At 46.3% G+C, this 23,208-nt stretch overlaps 1 protein-coding gene across 2 annotated transcripts in view; it reads right to left on the reverse strand.

Moving 5' to 3' along the window:
• Positions 1–587: 587 nt before the first annotated feature.
• Positions 588–23,208, reverse strand: part of LOC100496183 — a 106,110-nt gene continuing 83,489 nt past the window's right edge. For both annotated transcript variants that reach the window (XM_031903102.1, XM_002941248.5), the window contains exons 2-3: positions 2,507–3,000; positions 588–881 (exon numbers count right to left, since the gene is read on the reverse strand). In XM_031903102.1, the coding sequence (XP_031758962.1) occupies positions 725–881; positions 2,507–2,994 (645 nt within the window). In that variant the 5' untranslated portion in view covers positions 2,995–3,000 and the 3' untranslated portion in view covers positions 588–724. The remainder of the gene's footprint in view (positions 882–2,506; positions 3,001–23,208) is intronic.

The following is a 23,208-nucleotide window of genomic DNA, read 5'->3' on the forward strand; positions in this document are numbered from 1 at the left end:
TATAATTATATTATATATATATATATATATATATATGGGACACACAAGCCATAGTTAAATCAAGGCACTAACGCATTTAATGCAAATACAAGTAGTGCTTTGAATACACACAAAAACAGAAAGAAAAAGACACTGGATACACACAAATAAAGGAGAAACAAACCCTAAAAGAACTGAACACAACCCACCTTACAATACTGGCAGGGAACCAGCGTAATAGGAACCACTATATATATATTATACTGTATATAGAAAAGGTCCCCAGAACCAAGGTATAAAAGAAACTTCTTGTCCCATCAGTGAGTTATTTCACATTATTTCACATCAGTTTCAGGGGGGACAGACTGAGCCATATTTCCCCATTAAGCTTTGTATTTGTGCAAGTGGAATTCCTTGCGTTGCTTTATGTGTGGGGTATCGGAACATATTGTCGGACCTTTTCATGTGCAGATGCTCTTTAACACAAAGGTACCCTGTTATACTTGTCCTTTTATTATAACCATTTCAGGTGGAATTCTAGATATGAAAAAAGCAGGAGTAACAGTATTTCTTGCCTGCAGGTTTCTCTTTATATTTGGAAGTATAAGTGACAGTACTGTAATATTTATTATACAATTTATAAAAAAAATCCCATATATTTTCCAGAAATTAAATTCTCAAACACAGAAACAATAACGTTGATGAGCTGAAGTAATTAGTCCCATTGAGGCTGTTGACGTCCCAGTCAGGACCCCACGGAGCTCTGATAGGCCAGGCTGGTGCATCGGGCCATTTGCTTTTCTAAAGTGGCATCTAGGTCCCCGGACTTCTTTTCCAGCTTCTCGGCTATAAGACTTGTTGTTTCAAGCAGATTATCCATCATCTGGAAGTTCCTTTTCAGCCTGTGGGGGAAAAACCAGAGCAGAGCTTTATATTCTCTCATCCTCAGGATCAAACTACTCCACAACTCTAAAACCAGCCTTCTTTGATTGGTCCACTAAACAGAACTACATTTGCCAAAGCTATCTGGCCAGGCGCGGATCTTTTATAAAACATGGCCATGGCCATATGGACTTACCTGTTTCACAAAAGTGGAATTCCATCCCTAAAGGTGCCCATACACGGGCTGATTTAGCTACTGATATCGGTCCTTTAGACCAATTCGGCAATTCAGTCTGCCCGTGTATGGGAATGAATGACATGCCTCCCCAACCAACATCTGACCTGAAAATGGGCAGACCTTGATCGGGCAGGTTTGATTTTCGCATTGGATTGGGGACCCCCTGATCCAACAGTGGCTATAACTGCCATTTTAATTCAATCATTTGGCACTAGGGCCAAACGATCGAATTAGCCCAATATTGCCCACCTGTAGCTGGCCATATCGGGAGAAGATCTGCTTGCTTGGAGACCTCGCCAAACAAGTGGATCTTACAGTGTATGGGCAGCTTAAGTCTTGTTCTGTTGGATAACAAACCCTTCATATAGTGCAGATCATATTTAATCCCATTTCTTTTAGACATGAACTACATCTGACTTGTTTAGCCCTCAGGTGACTCTTGGAATCAACCCCAAATCATCCCAGTTGCAAGAGATACTGGCCCTGTGTTTGCCGGGGGTTATTGGGCATAATAACCAATGTAGCTGCACAACCCCCGCAGTGACCTAATATTGAATAAATGTTACAGTATTCCTCATACGGATCATAAAAATTATCTTGGACTTGAAGGCTCTGCTTGGAGTAAATTCTGGCTTCCTTCAGTCTACATGGGGTTGCCAAATAGCCAATCAGTCCCTATTCACATCCCCAAATAATGCTTGTGTGGCTCACCAACACTTTTTACATTTGATTGTGGCTTCCAAGTAAAAGAAAGTTGGGGGTCCCTGCTCTGAGGCAATACCCACCCCACTATTCATAAGCTAGATGACCCAACAGTCAAGGAAGGCAAGGCAGTAGGTTACAGTTGGTTTGGTCTAAGCTTTCATCGGAACACTGGGATATGCTGAGGGCAGTAATGTAGAAGAAGACTGAAAGCCAAAGTATTTCATTTTTCAGAGAGAAGTGATTAAATGCTGTAGGATAGCCCCCACACTTTCTAATTCTGTGCTGCAGTCTGGGTGATGAATGGATTCTGCTAAGTGCAATCATAGAAGGCTTCATTCATCATAGCGGGAATATCCATTGGCTGCTGGATCTTCCTTCCCTCTGAATATACTTGACTAGATATCCTAAGAATCCCTCAGTCCATACGGATAGTTCCACTAAGGGGAAGGATAATACCATATGCATCACTAGTCAACTGAGCACTCACTACATAGATTTACTCAATAAATAAGAAATGAGCCCCCTTCTATAAGAAAGATTCCCAATCGCCTTTGTGATTAAAAACTAAAGTCTAACAAAAACACCAACAATCTACAGATGAAGCTGGTTTAATTGATCATTCAACATCTCAACCGAGTTACTTGTCCACCTTTATGGGCATTGTACAAACACAAAACCAACCAATCGTTGGGGCACCCTTACTTCTTTCTCTCATCGGGAACATCAGTGGCATCGTCCTCCATGTTTGTGTGAAACTCCTGCATAATTTTGCTCAAGGTGCCGTAGAATTCTTTGTTGTCCTCTCTGATTCCTTTGTTGTGTTCAGCAATGACCTCTTGGTAGCCAATATCTTGGGCATCGGCATTGACCGTGTACTGCAGGCTCTGCAACACCCTATTGGTGTCCTGTATCAGGCTCTGTAGGTAGGTGACCTCCTCCTTTAGAACTGGAGATGTCTCTTTCATCCCATATTGTTCTTGAGAAGGGACCGTAAAGGTCAGCTGGCAGTGGGTTGTCTCTTGGGGTTGGATTCTAGGTTGACGTGTAGGCTCTTTGGGCTGATCATGTAGAGCGTCTATAATATACCCCGACCCTAAATCTGCTAGTGCATCATCTCCGCTTTGGCATAGGCTTACGGACACCGCCAGCCATAGTTTCACCACTGTGCCAAATATCCAGTGCCGCCACATTGTGAGCTGTTAAAAGTATAAACGAAAATACATTTTTAAAAATAAAATAATTGAAACCAAAACAATGTAATATGCAGAGCCGGCGCTACACATTAGAACTGCTTTCGGCCAACCTATTGTTTCTCCTACTCCCATGTAACTGGAGGAGTCCCAAGCCGGACTTGGATTTCTTACTATTGAGTGCTATTCTGATACCTACTGGGAGCTGCTATCTTGCTCCCTTCCCATTGTTCTGCTGATCGGCTGCTGGGGGTGAGGGGGGGGATATCACTCCAACTTGCAGCGCAGCAGTAAAGTGTGCCTGAGTCTGAGCTTTCAGCCAGCGCTACACATTAAAACTGCTTTCAGCTAACCTATTGTTTCTCCTACTCCCATGTAACTGGAGGAGTCCCAAGCCGGACTTGGATTTCTTACTATTGAGTGCTATTCTGATACCTACTGGGAGCTGCTATCTTGCTCCCTTCCCATTGTTCTGCTGATCGGCTGCTGGGGGTGAGGGGGGGGATATCACTCCAACTTGCAGCGCAGCAGTAAAGTGTGCCTGAGTCTGAGCTTTCAGCCAGCGCTACATATTAGAACTGCTTTCAGCTAACCTATTGTTTCTCCTACTCCCATGTAACTGGAGGAGTCCCAAGCCGGACTTGGATTTCTTACTATTGAGTGCTATTCTGATACCTACTGGGAGCTGAGGAAGTGGAATTGTTTTCTAAGTAATATATTTTCCTAATCTGGTGGGATTATGTCAATGATTTTGGGATTAATAGTTATTAATTGCTATCAAAGAAAACTCTAATCACAAAATGAAAGGTGTCGCTATCACTTTAAGCCTCGCCGTTGAGCCTTACGTGCCGCTACCAATCACAGCTTCCAAGAAATGAAAACCCTATTGTTTACTTCAATTCATTTCGCGGCCGTTTGAAATCATTTGTATTCAGCAGAGAAAATGAAATTATTCAGAAGTCAGAGGAAGATAATTAATTGCTCTAAATGGACTGTTAATGTTCCCACTGATATTCCATTGCACAGAAAGGTCACATGAAATGGAAAGTTTCCCATTGTACCAATGCGCATAGGCTGCCGGCCCATAAGCCTCTCACCGGGATTAGTACAGTGAAGGAGAAATCCAAGAGAATGGACTGAATTGGAACTGCTTTCTCCTTCTGAAAGCTCAGACTCAGGCACACTTTACTGCTGCGCTGCAAGTTGGAGTGATATCCCCCCCTCCCCCCCAGCAGCCAATCAGCAGAACAATGGGAAGGGAGCAAGATAGCAGCTCCCAGTAGGTATCAGAATAGCACTCAATAGTAAGAAATCCAAGTCCGGCTTGGGACTCCTCCAGTTACATGGGAGTAGGAGAAACAATAGGTTAGCTGAAAGCAGTTCTAATGTGTAGCGCTGGCTGAAAGCTCAGACTCAGGCACACTTTACTGCTGCGCTGCAAGTTGGAGTGATATCCCCCCTCCCCCCCAGCAGCCGATCAGCAGAACAATGGGAAGGGAGCAAGATAGCAGCTCCCAGTAGGTATCAGAATAGCACTCAATAGTAAGAAATCCAAGTCCGGCTTGGGACTCCTCCAGTTACATGGGACTAGGAGAAACAATAGGTTAGCTGAAAGCAGTTCTAATGTGTAGCGCTGGCTGAAAGCTCAGACTCAGGCACACTTTACTGCTGTGCTGCAAGTTGGAGTGATACCCCCCCCCCCCTCACCCCCAGCAGCCGATCAGCAGAACAATGGGAAGGGAGCAAGATAGCAGCTCCCAGTAGGTATCAGAATAGCACTCAATAGTAAGAAATCCAAGTCCGGCTTGGGACTCCTCCAGTTACATGAGAGTAGGAGAAACAATAGGTTAGCTGAAAGCAGTTCTAATGTGTAGCGCTGGCTGAAAGCTCAGACTCAGGCACAAGGCACTGAGATGGCGCCTACACACCAATATTACAGCTACAAATACATTTGTTGGTTCAAGAATAAAAGGTTAAATGGCAGAGGGAATTATTTGCTGTGTAACAGTGTCATTTAGAGATACAAAGTGCCCCATGATGAGGGAAGGGATGAGTTATACAAGGGCAGCCCTACAACCAAATGCATTATTTCAATTTCTGTTTTATAAGTCAAGTTAAAGAAATTCAGCTCTGGAGAAACAGGTTGGAAGAACTGACGCCACTCGGACACGGATGTGAATGTTTCTGCGCTGCAGGATATGTCAGTGCTATATAAATAAAGGATAATAAGATTTCAGGGAAAGACAGGACAATAGCCCGCCGGGTCCCCCCAATTCCCTCCTAATACACTGCCAATCTGTTCCATCATATTCCCCATCATTTCCCACCATACTGCATCTCTTTGTTACTGTGACAGACAGGGAAAGAGCAATTCCGAGCTTGAATGGCATTATAGCCCCAAAGGGAAATAAATCCTCGGCTGGAATCAGCTTATAAATAAGATGTCAGGGCCTGGGATCATGTTTGTAGATCTGTGTTCAATTGCATTCTGCCATTTTCTTTTTTTATTTAGGAAATCAAACAGAACAAAGTCAATATTAACTAAAGATTGGAGGTGGTTGGTTTCTGATTGGAACATTCCATTTGCACAATGACTTCCACTACCAGCTGTATAGATTCCTCACAGAATAGAAGGAAACAAATATTCCTTATTCAATACAGGTATAAGAACAATTATCCATGAAATAAACCCAATAGGGCTGTTCTGCCCCCAATAAGAGGTAATTATATCTTAGTTGGGATCAAGTACAGGTTCTGTTTTATTATTACAGAGAAAAAGGAATCATTTAACCATTAAATAAACCCAATAGGGCTGTTCTGCCCCCAATAAGGGGTAATTATATCTTAGTTGGGATCAAGTACAGGTACTGTTTTATTATTACAGAGAAAAGGGAATCATTTAACCATTAAATAAACCCAATAGGGCTGTTCTGCCCCAATAAGGGGTAATTATATCTTAGTTGGGATCAAGTACAGGTACTGTTTTATTATTACAGAGAAAAGGGAATCATTTAACCATTAAATAAACCCAATAGGGCTGTTCTGACCCCAATAAGGGGTAATTATATCTTAGTTGGGATCAAGTACAGGTACTGTTTTATTATTACAGAGAAAAGGGAATCATTTAACCATTAAATAAACCCAATAGGGCTGTTCTGACCCCAATAAGGGGTAATTATATCTTAGTTGGGATCAAGTACAGGTACTGTTTTATTATTACAGAGAAAAGGGAATCATTTAACCATGAAATAAACCCAATAGGGCTGTTCTGCCCCCAATAAGGGGTAATTATATCTTAGTTGGGATCAAGTACAGGTACTGTTTTATTATTACAGAGAAAAGGGAATCATTTAACCATTAAATAAACCCAATAGGGCTGTTCTGCCCCAATAAGGGGTAATTATATCTTAGTTGGGATCAAGTACAGGTACTGTTTTATTATTATTATTATTTATTAGAAAAGGGAATTATTTAACAATAACTTAGCATTATGTAGAGAGTGCTCTTCTGACATTCTGATATATGAATAGGGGAAGGACTGAATATAAATATAAGTGATAAAAAGTAACAATAACAATAAAACTGGAGCCTCACAGAGCAATAGTTTTCTGGCTGCCGGGGTCAGTGACCCCCATTTGAAAGCCTTAAACCAGACATGATTATATCTTTGCATATCTAAGTTCAGAGGCCCCCAACCTTTCTTACTCGGGAGCCACAGTCAAATGTAAAAAGACTTGGGGAGCAACACAAGCACCATAAAAGTTCATGGATTGGCTATTAGGGGCCTCTATGCACCCTATCAGCTTACAGGGGCTTTATTTGGTAGGAAATCTTGTTTTTATTCAACCAAAACTTGCCCCCAAGTCAGGAATTCAAAAATAACTCCCTGGTTTGGGGGCACTGAGAGCAACACCCAAGGGGTTGGGGAGCAACATGTTCCCCCCAAGCCACTAGTTAGGGATCACCATCTTAGATTATACGTCTATAAGGTCTAAAGGTGACCATACACGTAAAGATCCGCTCGCCTGGCGAGGTCACCAAGCGAGCGGATCTTCTCCCGATATCCCCACCTACAGGTGGGTGATATCTTGGGAATTTAGGCTAATTCGGTCGTTCGGCCCTAAGCTGCCGAATCGGTCCAAGGGACCCATATTGGCAGCTACAATCGGCCTGTGTATGGCCACCTTGAGTCCACACAGACCCAGTACTTTTATGGCTAAATGAAGAGACCTCTGAGACTTGGACGGCAGGGATTGTTGGGGCAAGTTTGGTAGGAGACCCAGATACTCAGATTGCTCATGTATCAAAAGGATCAGTGCCTAAAGGGCTGGGCCTGGGAATGTAAGGGATAAACTTCATTTATAGAACAAATGTGGGGAAAGTACAAGTGCAATGGGTGCAACTGGGGCAACAGGGGAAACCCAGTGTAGTAACCTGCTTGTGTAGACATCTTGGTTAAGGGCATTCTTACTGTTTTGCCATTGCTTGATGATGATATTCCCATTCCTGTTTGTGTGCTTCCTGTTAAGCTGAAAGCAAGCATGGAGCAGGCCAGATCTACCTGCCATGTTCTAATAAATATACCAAAAGTTCCAGTGTGTATCTGTACCTGAACTAACACAGCAGAAGTATTAACCCACTGCTAGCCAGCAGTTTATTACACCCAGAATCAGGGGGTAGAAAGCCAAGTTACAGTATTATTACATTTCCTCTAGGTATAAAAATAAAAAAATATTTGCTGAGCAGCAATAGTCCTACTGTGTCCCAAAAAGTTATTTTGAGAATTTAATAAGCCCTGAATTGAGCGCAACACCGAGCGAGATTAATACGTCCCACCCCATGAGTCCTGCGGGAATACTATGGAATCCGTGGTCCCATTACCAGCGAGTTCAGGGTTAGTAGTGGGTGCCACGGGACTCCCCTTCCTTCTGGGCTGATTATTTCAGAATTTTTCATGGGTGGAAAAACGTAAAAACCTGAATGCAAATTAGTCCGACGCATTTAAAGCGGAAAGCACCTTTCACTTCTCAGAGCTTCACTTGAATACAAAGTGCCACCTTTCGGCTGGCCTTTAGCTAAATCATAGGCAAGAAGTACGTTCAATTACAGGGCAAATAAGGATGTTTTGGGGTCTTGCCAATTCTTTACACTATAACAGGGAGGCTAATAGCGCGGGCGGGGGGGCTCCGCTTCTCAATTAGCCGCTATCAATATGTCTCGCCGCGACTGACAATGTCTAGATCCGCGGGATATCCGAAGCCGCGTTTCATCCCATGAAAATGAAATTAGAACTTATTTTCGCACATCACAAGGGGGAAAAGCTTATCAGGAAGGTAGAAAGGGTGAAATTGCCATCTTCCCTGCCTGTAATGGCTGAGAAATGAGACCCGCTGTCACTTAGGCAACGAATAAAAGAGACAGGCTCGTGCGTAAGCGATATCTGTGCGTCTCCAGAGCGCGCCGCCTGATTAACTCTAATGAAACACAAAGGTCGGGCGTGAAACGTTTTCTCATTTATTTCCCCATAACATTGTCATTGTTAGCTTTTCCCTCCGGCGCTCCCGCCTCTCCCCCAGCCGCTTGGGAACAAGGCCGCCCCGGACGCTGTGTACACAATTCATTAAGCCACTTAACATGCAAGGACGGCAGCCAATGCAAATATCCCGCGTCCGCGCCACAGAATAGGCTTTAGAAAAGGAGTCGGATGATTATTTTCCAGTCACTAGTTGTTTCTCACAATGAGTGCCAGCTCTTCTGTTTCGCACAAACCAAATCTAAACCCATTACCGGGGAATCTAGATTATTTGCAGCCAGAAGCAGCTGCTCGTAGCGGCGCCAGAATTAGCAAATTATTAGCTTCCCTTGTTGGCCGGGGTTGGACAATGCTTCTAAATGGACTCAATGGCGCGGTCTGTTGGGAACGTGTTTGGATCACGTTAGCCGGATATATTCTATATACGGCATCGACGGGGGGGAAATAGTTTTTGGAACATTTCAACAGGTGGTTATTTAGAAAGATGGAGGCCTTAGTATGACTTATAGTAAATAACCACGCAAGGGTATAGGGGCAAAAACCCCAGGGAGCAGCACAAGGCAGAAAGTGCAAAAAACATGGAGGTTTGCACTGTGAACCCTGCCTTTGATGTGTGGGCCAGCCCGTAGCCGTAGGTTGGGTAGGTTCGGGCCGCAGGTTGGGTAGGTTTGGCCGGCCCGTAGGTTGGGTAGGTTCGGGCCGCAGGTTGGGTAGGTTCGGGCCGGCCCGCAGGTTGGGTAGGTTCGGGCCGGCCCGCAGGTTGGGTAGGTTCGGGCCGCAGGTTGGGTAGGTTTGGCCGGCCCGTAGGTTGGGTAGGTTCGGGCCGCAGGTTGGGTAGGTTCGGGCCGCAGGTTGGGTAGGTTCGGGCCGCAGGTTGGGTAGGTTCGGGCCGCAGGTTGGGTAGGTTCGGGCCGGCCCGCAGGTTGGGTAGGTTCGGGCCGCAGGTTGGGTAGGTTCGGGCCGCAGGTTGGGTAGGTTCGGGCCGCAGGTTGGGTAGGTTCGGGCCGGCCCGCAGGTTGGGTAGGTTCGGGCTGGCCCGCAGGTTGGGTAGGTTCGGTCTGGCCCACAGGTTGGGTAGGTTCGGGCTGGCCCGCAGGTTGGGTAGGTTCAGGCCGGCCTTGGCACACCATTTGCGGCTTCCAGATTTATAGGTGTGTGCTAGCACAGCCTCTTTTGTGATGTCATTGGTGGGGTGGGTCGGGCACAGGTCTATAAATAGAGGGGGGAAGCTGGGTCGGGAAGGGTTCTGGTTGGCAGCGGGCAGGTCACCACTGTACTTAGTCAATGACCCCTTACACAGGCAGGACCCAGCAAATAGAACCTTAAAAAGTGCCATTTACTGCCCCCCCCCCAAATACAAGTGAAAGTAATCAAAACATATGGCAAGTTTAATGTTCTTTTGCTACTCATGCAATGTCCCCCCCCCCAGCCGATGCAGTGACCCAACGCCATTCCACACACATCCCCGGCGCTAAATATTAAATATACCAGACACCAATAATAATATATGGTATAAAAAAATATTTACGGTAGAGACACCTTGGAAGACCAATGCGGCCCTAGTAGAACTGTTGGCTGGAACATAGAGACAAACCCAATTACCTTGACCCTAGCAACTGGTCTCTGGTATGAATCACAGGCATAAAGGTAAAAGATAAGAAGCAGTCGGCAAGCTTTCTGGTTGCTATGGTCATTAAGCCTAGACAGCGGCTTTTTATGCCCTAGGTTGGAGTAAAGCAAAATGGATATGAAGATCATTTTTTGGCCATTACCCTTGTGTGTTCCTGAATGTGGGACCCTCAAGTACAATATCAGCTTCAGGGCTACAAAAATAATTATATTTTTAAACAAAGAAGAGAAAATAGTAACCCCCTTAGCTAAGGAGCAGATGGCCGGCACAGTGGAAAGTGAATGGCAGGAAACAAAAGGTCATTTTATAGTTCTACAGTACGAAGGGCGAGCAACATGGCGTTCTAGAGTAGGTCTGACTGGTAGTAATGTTCTAGAGCTGTATAAACAACTAAGTAGAAGGATGTTCTAGAGCAGAGTGAGGAGTATAGACAGGTAAGGGTAAGTCAGAGGACACGGCAATGGCGCCAATACATCTCATTAACAAAGTTGGTTTGAGGGAAACGCTGTACGGCGCGGAACATTTCCATTATTTCTATTCTATGAATTGTAGAACGTTGCATTTACTGGAATCAAAGAACATTGCTTTGTTTTATTAACGTTCTTAAACTGCAGAACATGGCTGGCATCTGTAAGCAGCGGAGTGTAGGGAAGGTTTAATGGGAACATACAGAAATTAGTCTGCGTTCATTTTACTTGGAATTTATGGCTCTTTTTGTGCCGTGTTTAAAGGAACAGAGGCCAGTGTATCGCTAGAGAGAGGCCTGGCTACTGATTGGCCGAGCCCCGTGACTATTCTAACGCTCCGACAGGCTACAGATTGGCCGAGCCCCGTGACTATTCTAAGGCTCAGACTGGCTACAGATTGGCCGAGCCCCGTGACTATTCTAACGCTCCGACTGGCTACAGATTGGCCGAGCCCCGTGACTATTCTAACGCTCAGACTGGCTACAGATTGGCCGAGCCCCGTGACTATTCTAAGGCTCAGACTGGCTACAGATTGGCCGAGCCCCGTGACTATTCTAACGCTCCGACTGGCTACAGATTGGCCGAGCCCCGTGACTATTCTAAGGCTCCGACTGGCTACAGATTGGCCAAGCCCCGTGACTATTCTAAGGCTCAGACTGGCTACAGATTGGCCAAGCCCCGTGACTATTCTAAGGCTCAGACTGGCTACAGATTGGCCAAGCCCCGTGACTATTCTAAGGCTCAGACTGGCTACAGATTGGCCAAGCCCCGTGACTATTCTAAGGCTCAGACTGGCTACAGATTGGCCGAGCCCCGTGACTATTCTAAGGCTCCGACTGGCTACAGATTGGCCCAGCCCCGTGACTATTCTAAGGCTCAGACTGGCTACAGATTGGCCGAGCCCCGTGACTATTCTAACGCTCCGACTGGCTACAGATTGGCCGAGCCCCGTGACTATTCTAAGGCTCAGACTGGCTACAGATTGGCCAAGCCCCGTGACTATTCTAAGGCTCAGACTGGCTACAGATTGGCCGAGCCCCGTGACTATTCTAACGCTCCGACTGGCTACAGATTGGCCGAGCCCCGTGACTATTCTAAGGCTCCGACTGGCTACAGATTGGCCCAGCCCCGTGACTATTCTAAGGCTCAGACTGGCTACAGATTGGCCAAGCCCCGTGACTATTCTAAGGCTCAGACTGGCTACAGATTGGCCAAGCCCCGTGACTATTCTAAGGCTCAGACTGGCTACAGATTGGCCGAGCCCCGTGACTATTCTAACGCTCCGACAGGCTACAGATTGGCCGAGCCCCGTGACTATTCTAACGCTCCGACAGGCTACAGATTGGCCGAGCCCCGTGACTATTCTAACGCTCCAACAGGCTACAGATTGGCCGAGCCCCGTGACTATTCTAACGCTCCAACAGGCTACAGATTGGCCGAGCCCCGTGACTATTCTAACGCTCCGACAGGCTACAGATTGGCCAAGCCCCGTGACTATTCTAAGGCTCAGACTGGCTACAGATTGGCCAAGCCCCGTGACTATTCTAAGGCTCAGACTGGCTACAGATTGGCCGAGCCCCGTGACTATTCTAACGCTCCGACAGGCTACAGATTGGCCAAGCCCCGTGACTATTCTAACGCTCCGACAGGCTACAGATTGGCCGAGCTCCGTGACTATTCTAACGCTCCGACTGGCTACAGATTGGCCAAGCCCCGTGACTATTCTAAGGCTCAGACTGGCTACAGATTGGCCAAGCCCCGTGACTATTCTAAGGCTCAGACTGGCTACAGATTGGCCAAGCCCCGTGACTATTCTAACGCTCCGACAGGCTACAGATTGGCCAAGCCCCGTGACTATTCTAACGCTCCGACAGGCTACAGATTGGCCGAGCTCCGTGACTATTCTAACGCTCCGACTGGCTACAGATTGGCCAAGCCCCGTGACTATTCTAAGGCTCAGACTGGCTACAGATTGGCCAAGCCCCGTGACTATTCTAAGGCTCAGACTGGCTACAGATTGGCCGAGCCCCGTGACTATTCTAAGGCTCAGACTGGCTACAGATTGGCCGAGCCCCGTGACTATTCTAACGCTCCGACTGGCTACAGATTGGCCGAGCCCCGTGACTATTCTAAGGCTCCGACTGGCTACAGATTGGCCCAGCCCCGTGACTATTCTAAGGCTCAGACTGGCTACAGATTGGCCAAGCCCCGTGACTATTCTAAGGCTCAGACTGGCTACAGATTGGCCAAGCCCCGTGACTATTCTAAGGCTCAGACTGGCTACAGATTGGCCGAGCCCCGTGACTATTCTAACGCTTCGACAGGCTACAGATTGGCCGAGCTCCGTGACTATTCTAACGCTCCGACAGGCTACAGATTGGCCGAGCCCCGTGACTATTCTAACGCTCCGACAGGCTACAGATTGGCCAAGCCCCGTGACTATTCTAACGCTCCGACAGGCTACAGATTGGCCGAGCCCCGTGACTATTCTAACGCTCCGACAGGCTACAGATTGGCCGAGCTCCGTGACTATTCTAACGCTCCGACAGGCTACAGATTGGCCGAGCTCCGTGACTATTCTAACGCTCCGACAGGCTACAGATTGGCCGAGCCCCGTGACTATTCTAACGCTCCGACAGGCTACAGATTGGCCGAGCTCCGTGACTATTCTAACGCTCCGACAGGCTACAGATTGGCCGAGCTCCGTGACTATTCTAAAGCTTATTCTTCTATTCAGCCCCTCTCCTATTCATAAACCAGTCTCTCGTTCAAACAGCATCCAGGTTACTAAGGTAATTTGGACCCTAGCAACCAGATAGCTGCTGAAACTCCAAACTGGAGAGCTGCTGAACAAGAAGTGAAATAACTAAAAAACTACTAATAATAAAAAATGAAGACCAATTGCAACTCTCTACATTATATCGCTGGTATAACCAAAGGGTTTATGGGCTGAATGTACCAAGGTCCAACAGAGCCCACAGTAGTCGGATAAGGAAGCCATTCCTTCTTTATTTGAAGACCCCAACGCCGGCCATGGCTGCCGAACCCAGGGTTTATTAGGCTCCTCCCTCCTACACTGTAGGTGAAAAGCAAACTAAAGGCAAAGTACGCCTCACAACACGATGCCACATCTGTAGGTGCTTCGGTTTGTTGCATGGTGAGACTTTGTAGCTGGGAAAATGCTGTGTATGTTACCAACTCCATAGAGAGACTTTATAGCTGCATCTGGCGCGCACGGCACACACATGTTTCAATTACGCCTGTGACAGTTTAACAGCTGTCAAATCACTTTGGGCTTCGAGATATATCAACTTACTCTGAGTGACAGGGACAGGCGCAGGCTGGAATATATACAGAGAATATTGTGTGTATAACAGCGAGCCCCTGGTACTGTGTGCGTGACGGGGGCAATGAGACTGCAGGAACAGTAAAAACTCACATATATATTATATATAATTGGCAAGGTAGGTAGGAGGAAGAACTTGTGGCTTCGAAAATATGTTCATTAAATATAGTTATATAAAGTATAACTTGGATTTGTGGGAATAGGAGGGTGTATGGAGGGTGGGGATGAGCCCCGGTACCTGCCCAAAGGCTTTATTACCACTATAAAGGGGTTTGCAATTGGTCTTCATTTTTTAGCTTTTTAATTATTTCAGTTTTCGTTTGCCAGCTCTCCAGATTGGGGTTTTGGCAGCTATCCGGTTGCTAGGGTCCAAATGATCTTTGCAACCAGGGAGTAATTTAAATGAGAGACTGGTATATGAATAGGAGAGGGGCTGAATAGAGAAAAAAAAGTTATATAAAGTAACAATAACAATAAAACTGGAGCCTCACAGAGCAATAGGGTTTTGGCTGCCGGGGTCAGTGACCCCCATTTGAAAGCTGCAAAGGGGCTGGAGAAGGCGGGAAATGGAGAACTTGAAAGCACAATTGGGGAGAAAGGATGCAACTGTTGCAGCTATTGATGTGCCAGGGAAACAGACACAGACATCTGGGAACATTTATACCAGCATTTATGTAACATGAGTAACGATACTTATAGGGCAGCACCCATAGCTCTAATACTGAGTGAGTGTAGGACTGGCCAGACCGGGGGTGAGTGAGTGTAGGACAGGCCAGACCGGGGGTGAGTGAGTGTAGGACTGGCCAGACCGGGGGTGAGTGAGTGTAGGACTGGCCAGACCGGGGGTGAGTGAGTGTAGGACTGGCCAGACCGGGGGTGAGTGAGTGTAGGACGGGCCAGACCGGGGCTGAGTGAGTGTAGGACTGGCCAGACCGGGGGTGAGTGAGTGTAGGACTGGCCAGACCGGGGGTGAGTGAGTGTAGGATGGGCCAGAACGGGGGTGAGTGAGTGTAGGAGGGGCCAGACCGGGGGTGAGTGAGTGTAGGAGGGGCCAGACCGGGGGTGAGTGAGTGTAGGAGGGGCCAGACCGGGGGTGAGTGAGTGTAGGAGGGGCCAGACCGGGGGTGAGTGAGTGTAGGAGGGGCCAGACCGGGGGTGAGTGAGTGTAGGACGGGCCAGACCGGGGGTGAGTGAGTGTAGGACGGGCCAGACCGGGGGTGAGTGAGTGTAGGACAGGCCAGACCGGGGGTGAGTGAGTGTAGGACAGGCCAGACCGGGGGTGAGTGAGTGTAGGAGGGCCATTTTACCCACATTGGGTCCCTATCATGGTGGCAGTGAATAGATTTTGTGGGTGTCGGTGCCGGAATGTGTCAGGTTAAGTTCCCAAACACTAGGAGCCATTTTATACTGTGAGGGGAAAGCGAATCAAAATGCAAAAGCGCAAAACAATGAGCCTTTTCTCCATGCGGCCGCGCTGCCTACGAGGGAGCCCATGGGCTCAGGGTAACTGGGGCATAATAATTACCCCTCTATCAGACATGTGACATTCCATCAGTTGGCAATGACCTTGGGATTCCAAGTTAAAAAGGAACCATTGTTCTTGGATAACCTTGCTCTGTAAAACACCATTAATGTAAAACATCTCCTTCCACCCGGGAGCTTGTAATCTAGGAAACATAAGAGCCGGGGAATCTAAGTGCATCGTTACGGAGATGACAAGCGAGACGGCAACGCGGCGATTATCCGAGCGGAAGGGGGGAGTCGCCGGGGCAGAGTTTTAGTAAATACTCATTAATTGAATCAGCTTCATATAAACGTGAATTCCATTTAATATCCGCTCTTCCCATTCCGATATTCAGAACTAATATTTCCTATTTCCTTCCATGACCCTCTGACGCGGTGTCGGCACAAGCGCCCCCCCCCCATTCATCATTATCATTTCCTTAATCAGCGAATGATAATTATAATATCAGCCCCGTCCAATGAATTTGTCTGAAATGTAATTAAACGAATTAGACATAATGGGAAAATATTTCCGTAAGTATCACGGGCGCCGACGGAATGTAAATACGCTCCAACGCATTCCGTATTCCTCGCTCACCTCCCAACCCTTCCTGCCTACGGCGACGCGGCTTTATTATCGCCAAGGAGACGCATTTTGGGTTAATTAGTAGGTATCCGCTGATTTGATGAAATGTGCAATCAGAGAGCAGCGGGGGGAATAAAGCTGTTAAAGGTTTATTATTGGCATAGGGACCCTCGGCCTTAGGGGCCAGGAACGTTGGGAAATCGGGAGAACAGGCTGGAGAGTCTTGCAACTAGTAGGACCCTTTATCCAGAATGCTCAGGACCAAGGGTATTCCCGATAAGGGATCTTTCTGTAATTTGGATCTCCATACCTTAAGTCTACTAAAAAAAATCAATAAAACATTAATTGTTTTGCATCCAGTAACAGTTAATTATATCTTAGTTGGGATCAAGTACAGGTACTGTTTTATTATTACAGAGAAAAGGGAATCATTTAACCATTAAATAAACCCAATAGGGCTGTTCTGCCCCCAATAAGGGGTAATTATATCTTAGTTGGGATCAAGTACAGGTACTGTTTTATTATTACAGAGAAAAGGGAATCATTTAACCATTAAATAAACCCAATAGGGCTGTTCTGCCCCCAATAAGGGGTAATTATATCTTAGTTGGGATCAAGTACAGGTACTGTTTTATTATTACAGAGAAAAGGGAATCATTTAACCATTAAATAAACCCAATAGGGCTGTTCTGCCCCAATAAGGGGTAATTATATCTTAGTTGGGATCAAGTACAGGTACTGTTTTATTATTACAGAGAAAAGGGAATCATTTAACCATTAAATAAACCCAATAGGGCTGTTCTGCCCCCAATAAGGGGTAATTATATCTTAGTTGGGATCAAGTACAGGTACTGTTTTATTATTACAGAGAAAAGGGAATCATTTAACCATTAAATAAACCCAATAGGGCTGTTCTGCCCCAATAAGGGGTAATTATATCTTAGTTGGGATCAAGTACAGGTACTGTTTTATTATTACAGAGAAAAGGGAATCATTTAACCATGAAATAAACCCAATAGGGCTGTTCTGCCCCAATAAGGGGTAATTATATCTTAGTTGGGATCAAGTACAGGTACTGTTTTATTATTACAGAGAAAAGGGAATCATTTAACCATGAAATAAACCCAATAGGGCTGTTCTGCCCCAATAAGGGGTAATTATATCTTAGTTGGGATCAAGTACAGGTACTGTTTTTTTATTACAGAGAAAAACAAAATCAATTTTAAAAATCTGAATTATTTGATTAAAATAGTCTATGGGAGACAGGCTTTCTGTAATTCGGAGCTTTCTGGATATCGGGTTTCCGGATAACGGATCCCATACCTGTAGTAGTACAGTTATGTATTAATAGTGGCTGTTATAATCTGGCTCTTCCTTGTTGTACCCACAGTCAGATCTCCCCCCAATAGTGTTTAACAAGGTTCCACATGAATGTAAAGACCACTAAATTAGTTACTACACTATAGTTCCATAGTAACCGGGAAAGCAAATTCACCCCTTATTCTATATGCCCTTCAGGTTGGGCTCCCAGTAATATCTAGATGGGGAAATAGTCATTCAGCCTCCAATTGTTCTTCATACAACCCCCATCTAATAGTTTAGGCCCCTATGGGGACCAGAGAAAGCATCCGGAGATGACAGTAGGGAACCATCTGCGGGAGAAATAGAAATCTCAGCCATTAAAAAGCTGCCACTTAAGGTGGCCATACACGGGCCGACTATAGCTGCCGATATTGGTCCCTTGGACCGATTCGGCAGCTAATCGGCCCGTGTATGGGGAGAGCAGAGCGGCCTGGCCGACCGATATCTGGCCTGAAATTGGCCAGATCTCGATCGGCCAGGTTAGAAAATCTGGTCGGATCGGGGACCACATCGGCTCGTTGATGCGGTCCCCGATCCGACTGCCCCATTGCCGCCCACATAATCCGATCGTCTGGCCCCAGGGCCAAACGATCGGATTATTATTTTTTTTACCTAAATGGTCCCCGATATTGCCCACCCGTAGGTGGGGATATCGGGGGAAGATCCGCTCGCTTGGCGACATCGCCAAGCGAGCGGATCTGCTCATGTATGGCCACCTTTAGACCAGGAAGGGAACAATAGAGGGGAATCAATTACTGCTGCACGATCTATAGGATGAGTATTGACCATTAAATATGTAGAGAATGCAAACAGAGGTGGGTCAAGTAGTACTGGAGCCCAAAGCAGCTACTATTTGACCCAGTTCCCTGCTCATATAAAGGAACAGTTAAGTGTAAAAATGAAACTGGGTAAAATAGACAGACTGAGCAAAATAAAAATGTTTTCAATATAGTTAGTTAGGCAAAAATGTAATATATAAAGGCTGGAGTGGGCAGATGTCTAACATAATAGCCAGAACACTACTTCCTGCTTTCAGGTCTCGAAGCTGTTAGCAGTCAGTAGCCAATCAGTGACTTGAGGAAGGGGGGGGGCATATGGGATATAACTGTCAGTTTGTATTTGAATCTGACCTGCGTGCTCACAAACTAACTGACAGTTATGTCCCATGGGGCTAGGGTTGCCACTTCTGCCGGCTAAGAAAGCCAGGCAGGGGGCAGGGGTGATGTCATGGTGGGGGGAGAAGGTGGGGCCGTAACATTGTGAGGCGGGGCTGTGACATCACGGGGGCGGGACTATGACGCAGCGATTGGGTCAAGTATAGTCCCACGATTGGGTCAAGTCCTGCCCGGTTTTCCTTATTAGGGAAACTGGGCAGGAGGTTTTGACCCGGGCAGCCCCTCCGAAAACTGGACAGGTGGCAACCCTACATGTGGGCCCCCCTAAAGTCACTGATTAAGAGGTTAGAGAGCTGAAAGCAGGAAGTAGTGTTCTGGCTATTATGTTAGACATCTGCCCACTCCAGCCTTTATACATTACATTGCTGCCTAACTAACTATATTTCCATTTTACCCAGTTTCATTTTTACACTGAACCTTTCCTTAAAATGTATCCCCCTCCCACATTCCTTGTTTGGCCTGCATGCCACTCCCCCTTGCCCTTTTGCCACACCCTATCCACACAGACCATCCCCTGCTCTCCACTTTCTCCCCCCCCCCCATACTGTGCCCAGACAAATGCCTGTGCTACTTACCCTTAGTTCCAACCATCAACTCATCTCTCAACCAATATGGAGGCAAATGGGATAAAAGGAGAAACCTACCTGTCTCTATAGTAGTCATTACAGGGAGCACTACCCAGCCTTTCACCTTATTCAATATTGGCCTATGGACATTAGGCTAAACTATCTATGCTGCCTGTTCTTGTTCATTCCAAAGTCATTCCCCTGAAGGCTTCTTTTTCTTTCCCTGACCAACGACGTCTCAGTTTAATTCCTAGCCAAGCTCCATTGTGCCCAATACAGTCGCCTCATACACCCATTATTCTGTATGAAAGCATCGCCTGTAGGCGCCAAATCCTATCTCAGCTCAATTCAATCCTCCATGTATTGCAATAGAAGGTATTGCAGCCTCCTTGCTATCAGTAGAAATTGAGTTGGTTCCATGTTCTCTTGGCCAATATCCGATTAAAAGAGCAGCTGCACATTGAGCCGAGGGGAACATAACCGTCTCCTTATGAAACAATTTCTAACCAGAAATATCAAATGGTCCAATTGGACGGGTTTGGTTAATTGTGCCTTTCCCAGGGCTGGGTTATTAGAGGCCATATCCCAATAAAGAGAGACTCCAGCTGAATCCAAGCGGTGGCTCTGCCCAAGGCACATTTGCATTGAACCCATTGGGGAACGTTACGGCTTCGTTTTAATAACGTGCGAGGCGATAACCTTTCCCGTTTGATGTTATTTCAAAGAAGAAGATAATTTGACATCCCTTTCCAATGAATTTCTGATAAAGGTTATCATTACCGGGACTATGAGCGCGGTGCCAACGCTGATATTGGGTTATGTATCGGCAGGAAAAACTCTGTATCGGATCGTTGCCCTTTGCTGCAACAGATAAAATGTGAATGTCGTATTATTTCCACTACAATTCCCCAATCCCACTCCTAGTAATTGCTAGAAATGTATTATATATATATTATATATATATATACACACATACGAACCAGTAAATGCTACCTTCTTATTGGTTGCTATAGGTAACTGCTCCTGGGCAAGCTTAGTGCCTAGCTCCCTTTCTAACTAGGGCAGTGGTTCTCAACCGTCCTAATGCCGCGACCCTTTAATACAGTTCCTCATGTTGTGGTGACCCCCAACCAGAAAATTATTCCCAAGACCATTGGAAATATGTGTTTTCCGATTGGTCTTAGGCGACCCCTGTGAAAGGGTCGTTCGACCCCCAAAGGGATCCCGACCCGCAGGTTGAGAACTGCTGAACTAGGGGGTCTAATTCTAGATTTCTTCACAATATAGAAGGATTAAAGAAGAAGGAAAGGCATTTGGCATTTTATTGACAATAGATTACATTAGTGCAAGCTGGAACGTTATATTTATTCTGCAGAAAGCTTTACCATACCCGAGTTACAGCCCCAGAAGCTCCCTCTGTTTGTTTAAGATAGCAGCTGCCATTTTAGTTTGGTCTCAGTAGCTTCCTGCTGCAGCTCTGGCTGCTGGGAGCTCAGATTACAGCACATTTGGGAGGGGGACCAAATTCTGATAGGAGGGGGAGACCGCGTCGGATTTCAAAAGCAGCCGCCCCTAGGCCGTCCCCCATTTGCGCCCCCTGCGCATGCCCGAACAAGCCCCCCCTCCCTCCATGCTGCGCCACGTCGACGCAAGCGCGCAGGCATTTAACTCCCATACGGAGCAGTGGGGAGAAATCCCCACTGCTCCGTATTGGATCAAAATTTTGTTGCGGCGGGGCAGCATGCCGCCCCTAAATTTGTGCCGCCCTAGGCCCGGGCCTTTGCGGCCTCTCCGCAAATCCGGGCCTGGGGGGAGAGGAGCAAACTGAGCAGGCCCGTGCCCTTCTGAGGAAGTCTGACACAGAAGAACATGTTTACAAAAAAAGAGACAAGAAATCCAGTGTTTCTTTTGATAGAGGACTCTATCAAAGGGCTGTAGAGGCTGTATTTGCAGATACTTTTCTGATAAAGCTTACTTAGTTTTTACCTTTCCTTCTCCTTTAATGATACTGGGGATATTAAATTACTAGACTACTACTAGACTAAGGGGCGTGTTTACTAAGATTGGAGATAATTATCTCTGGTGATGTTGCCCATAGCAACCAATCAGCAATAAGATTTGAACAAGTTAGAAATCAAAGCAAAGACCCAATTGGTTGCTACAGGCAACATCACCGGTGATATTTATCTCCATTTTTAGTAAACATACCCCTATATTACCAAGAAACACAGATTGCTTGTATGTACCCAACCCTATAAGAGCATTAGTAGCCATCCAGTAGCCATAAAAGGGGTCCAACTCGATGAACAACAATGTATTCTCTTACAAAGATCCATGGGAATGTCAATAAGAATACGTCACCGTGTGACCTCCGCCATCGGCACTGCCCAGGGATCCATCTGTATTGATTGGATTGTGAAAGATCTTTGCTATTATTATTCTCTGCTCCAGTCTACATTCCCCGCGTATGAAGCAATAAAGCAGCCGTCCCCGAGAGATGATGGGATAATTGCACTTTTCTGATCAAAAAGCCTGAGAAATGATGGAATAACTTGACTTTCCCGGCCGACAATGGAACCGAGACATGAGGTAACGGCTGTAATATATAACAAAGCACTTGTGTCTGGGAAGGGATATAGTAATGCAGCGGATAGAATAACTGATACACTGAATTCTATACATTATACATTACATTTATATACAGTAGGGTGAATAAAATGAATGAGTACAGAGATGTCTCCCTAATTAGGAAAACTGGGCAGGACTCAGTAACATTGATGTGTCATAGCCCCGCCCCATGATGTCACGGCCCGCCTCCTCTCCGCCCAGCAAAGTCACAGCCCCGCCTCCTCTACGTCCCCCATGATGTCGCCCCGGCTTTCAAAGTCGGCAGACGTGGCCACCCTAAACAGGAGGTTAAAGGACATGTAAACCCTTCATTTTCTTACCATGTACCGTATATACTCGAGTATAAGCCGATCCGAATATAAGCCGAGGTACCTAATTTTACCTAAGAAAACTGGAAAAACTTATTGACTCGAGTATAAGCCTATTGTGGGAAATGCAGCAGCTACTGCTAAGTTTTAATAATCACAATAAATACCAATAAAATTACATTAATTGAGGCATCAGTGGGGTATATGTTTTTAATTTTCAAAGAAAAACTGTAAATTAGCTCTGTTAGTGGAGAAGAGGGTCAACTAAAACAATATGGTATCAACAATGATACCTTAAGAGTACTGTATGATACCTAATTTGCACACAAAGGAGAGAGGGCGCTAGTCTAGAGGGACCCATGGCACCCGACTCGAGTATAAGCCGAGGGTGATTTTTTTCAGCACATTTTGGGTGCTGAAAAACTAGGCTTATACTCGAGTTTATACAGTATATCAGTTGGGCACATCTCCCTCGTCAAAACGGCAACAAACACTACACCAAGAATGTCCCTCCACAGATCCAGTATCAAAAATGATCTCCCAGTAGCTTCTCCCTTTGTAGCTCTGCCTATAGTAGTGATGTCCTTCTTATTACGATACTAAAGGGCAACTTTATAACACCACAGAAGCCAAAGGAGTGGGAATACAGTGAAGCAGCAATAACCTCTCTATGTCCCACAGTAATTGGGGGCAAACCACTTTGTCAGGACAAAGTTATGCAGAACTTCAGCACCCTACATTGGGTCCTCAATGGGAATAGAAGCCAGGGTCGGACTGGGCCGACAGGACACTGGGAAAAATCCTGGTGGGCACCGGCTCTAGTGGGGCCCAGTCCCGACCCTTACCTGCGCTCCCCCTGCCCGACCGCTCATCCCCTGACGCATTAAATTTACACGCTCGGGGGAGAACGTTGGGTGGGGGCCCTGTTAGGGGAAGCAGCCGGTGGGGGCACCTAGAGCAGGAGCCCCGGTGGGCCCTTCACCCCCCAGTCCGACCCTGATAGAAGCTTCACGTCTACACACAAATACTGCTAATATAACCCTAATACTGTCTGGGGGGGGGATCTGTATCTAATGAACACACTTTAAAAGACTTATTTACGTCAGCCCC

The sequence above is a fragment of the Xenopus tropicalis genome, chromosome 5 (genome assembly GCF_000004195.4).
Source record: "Xenopus tropicalis strain Nigerian chromosome 5, UCB_Xtro_10.0, whole genome shotgun sequence".
Lineage (NCBI taxonomy): Eukaryota > Metazoa > Chordata > Amphibia > Anura > Pipidae > Xenopus > Xenopus tropicalis.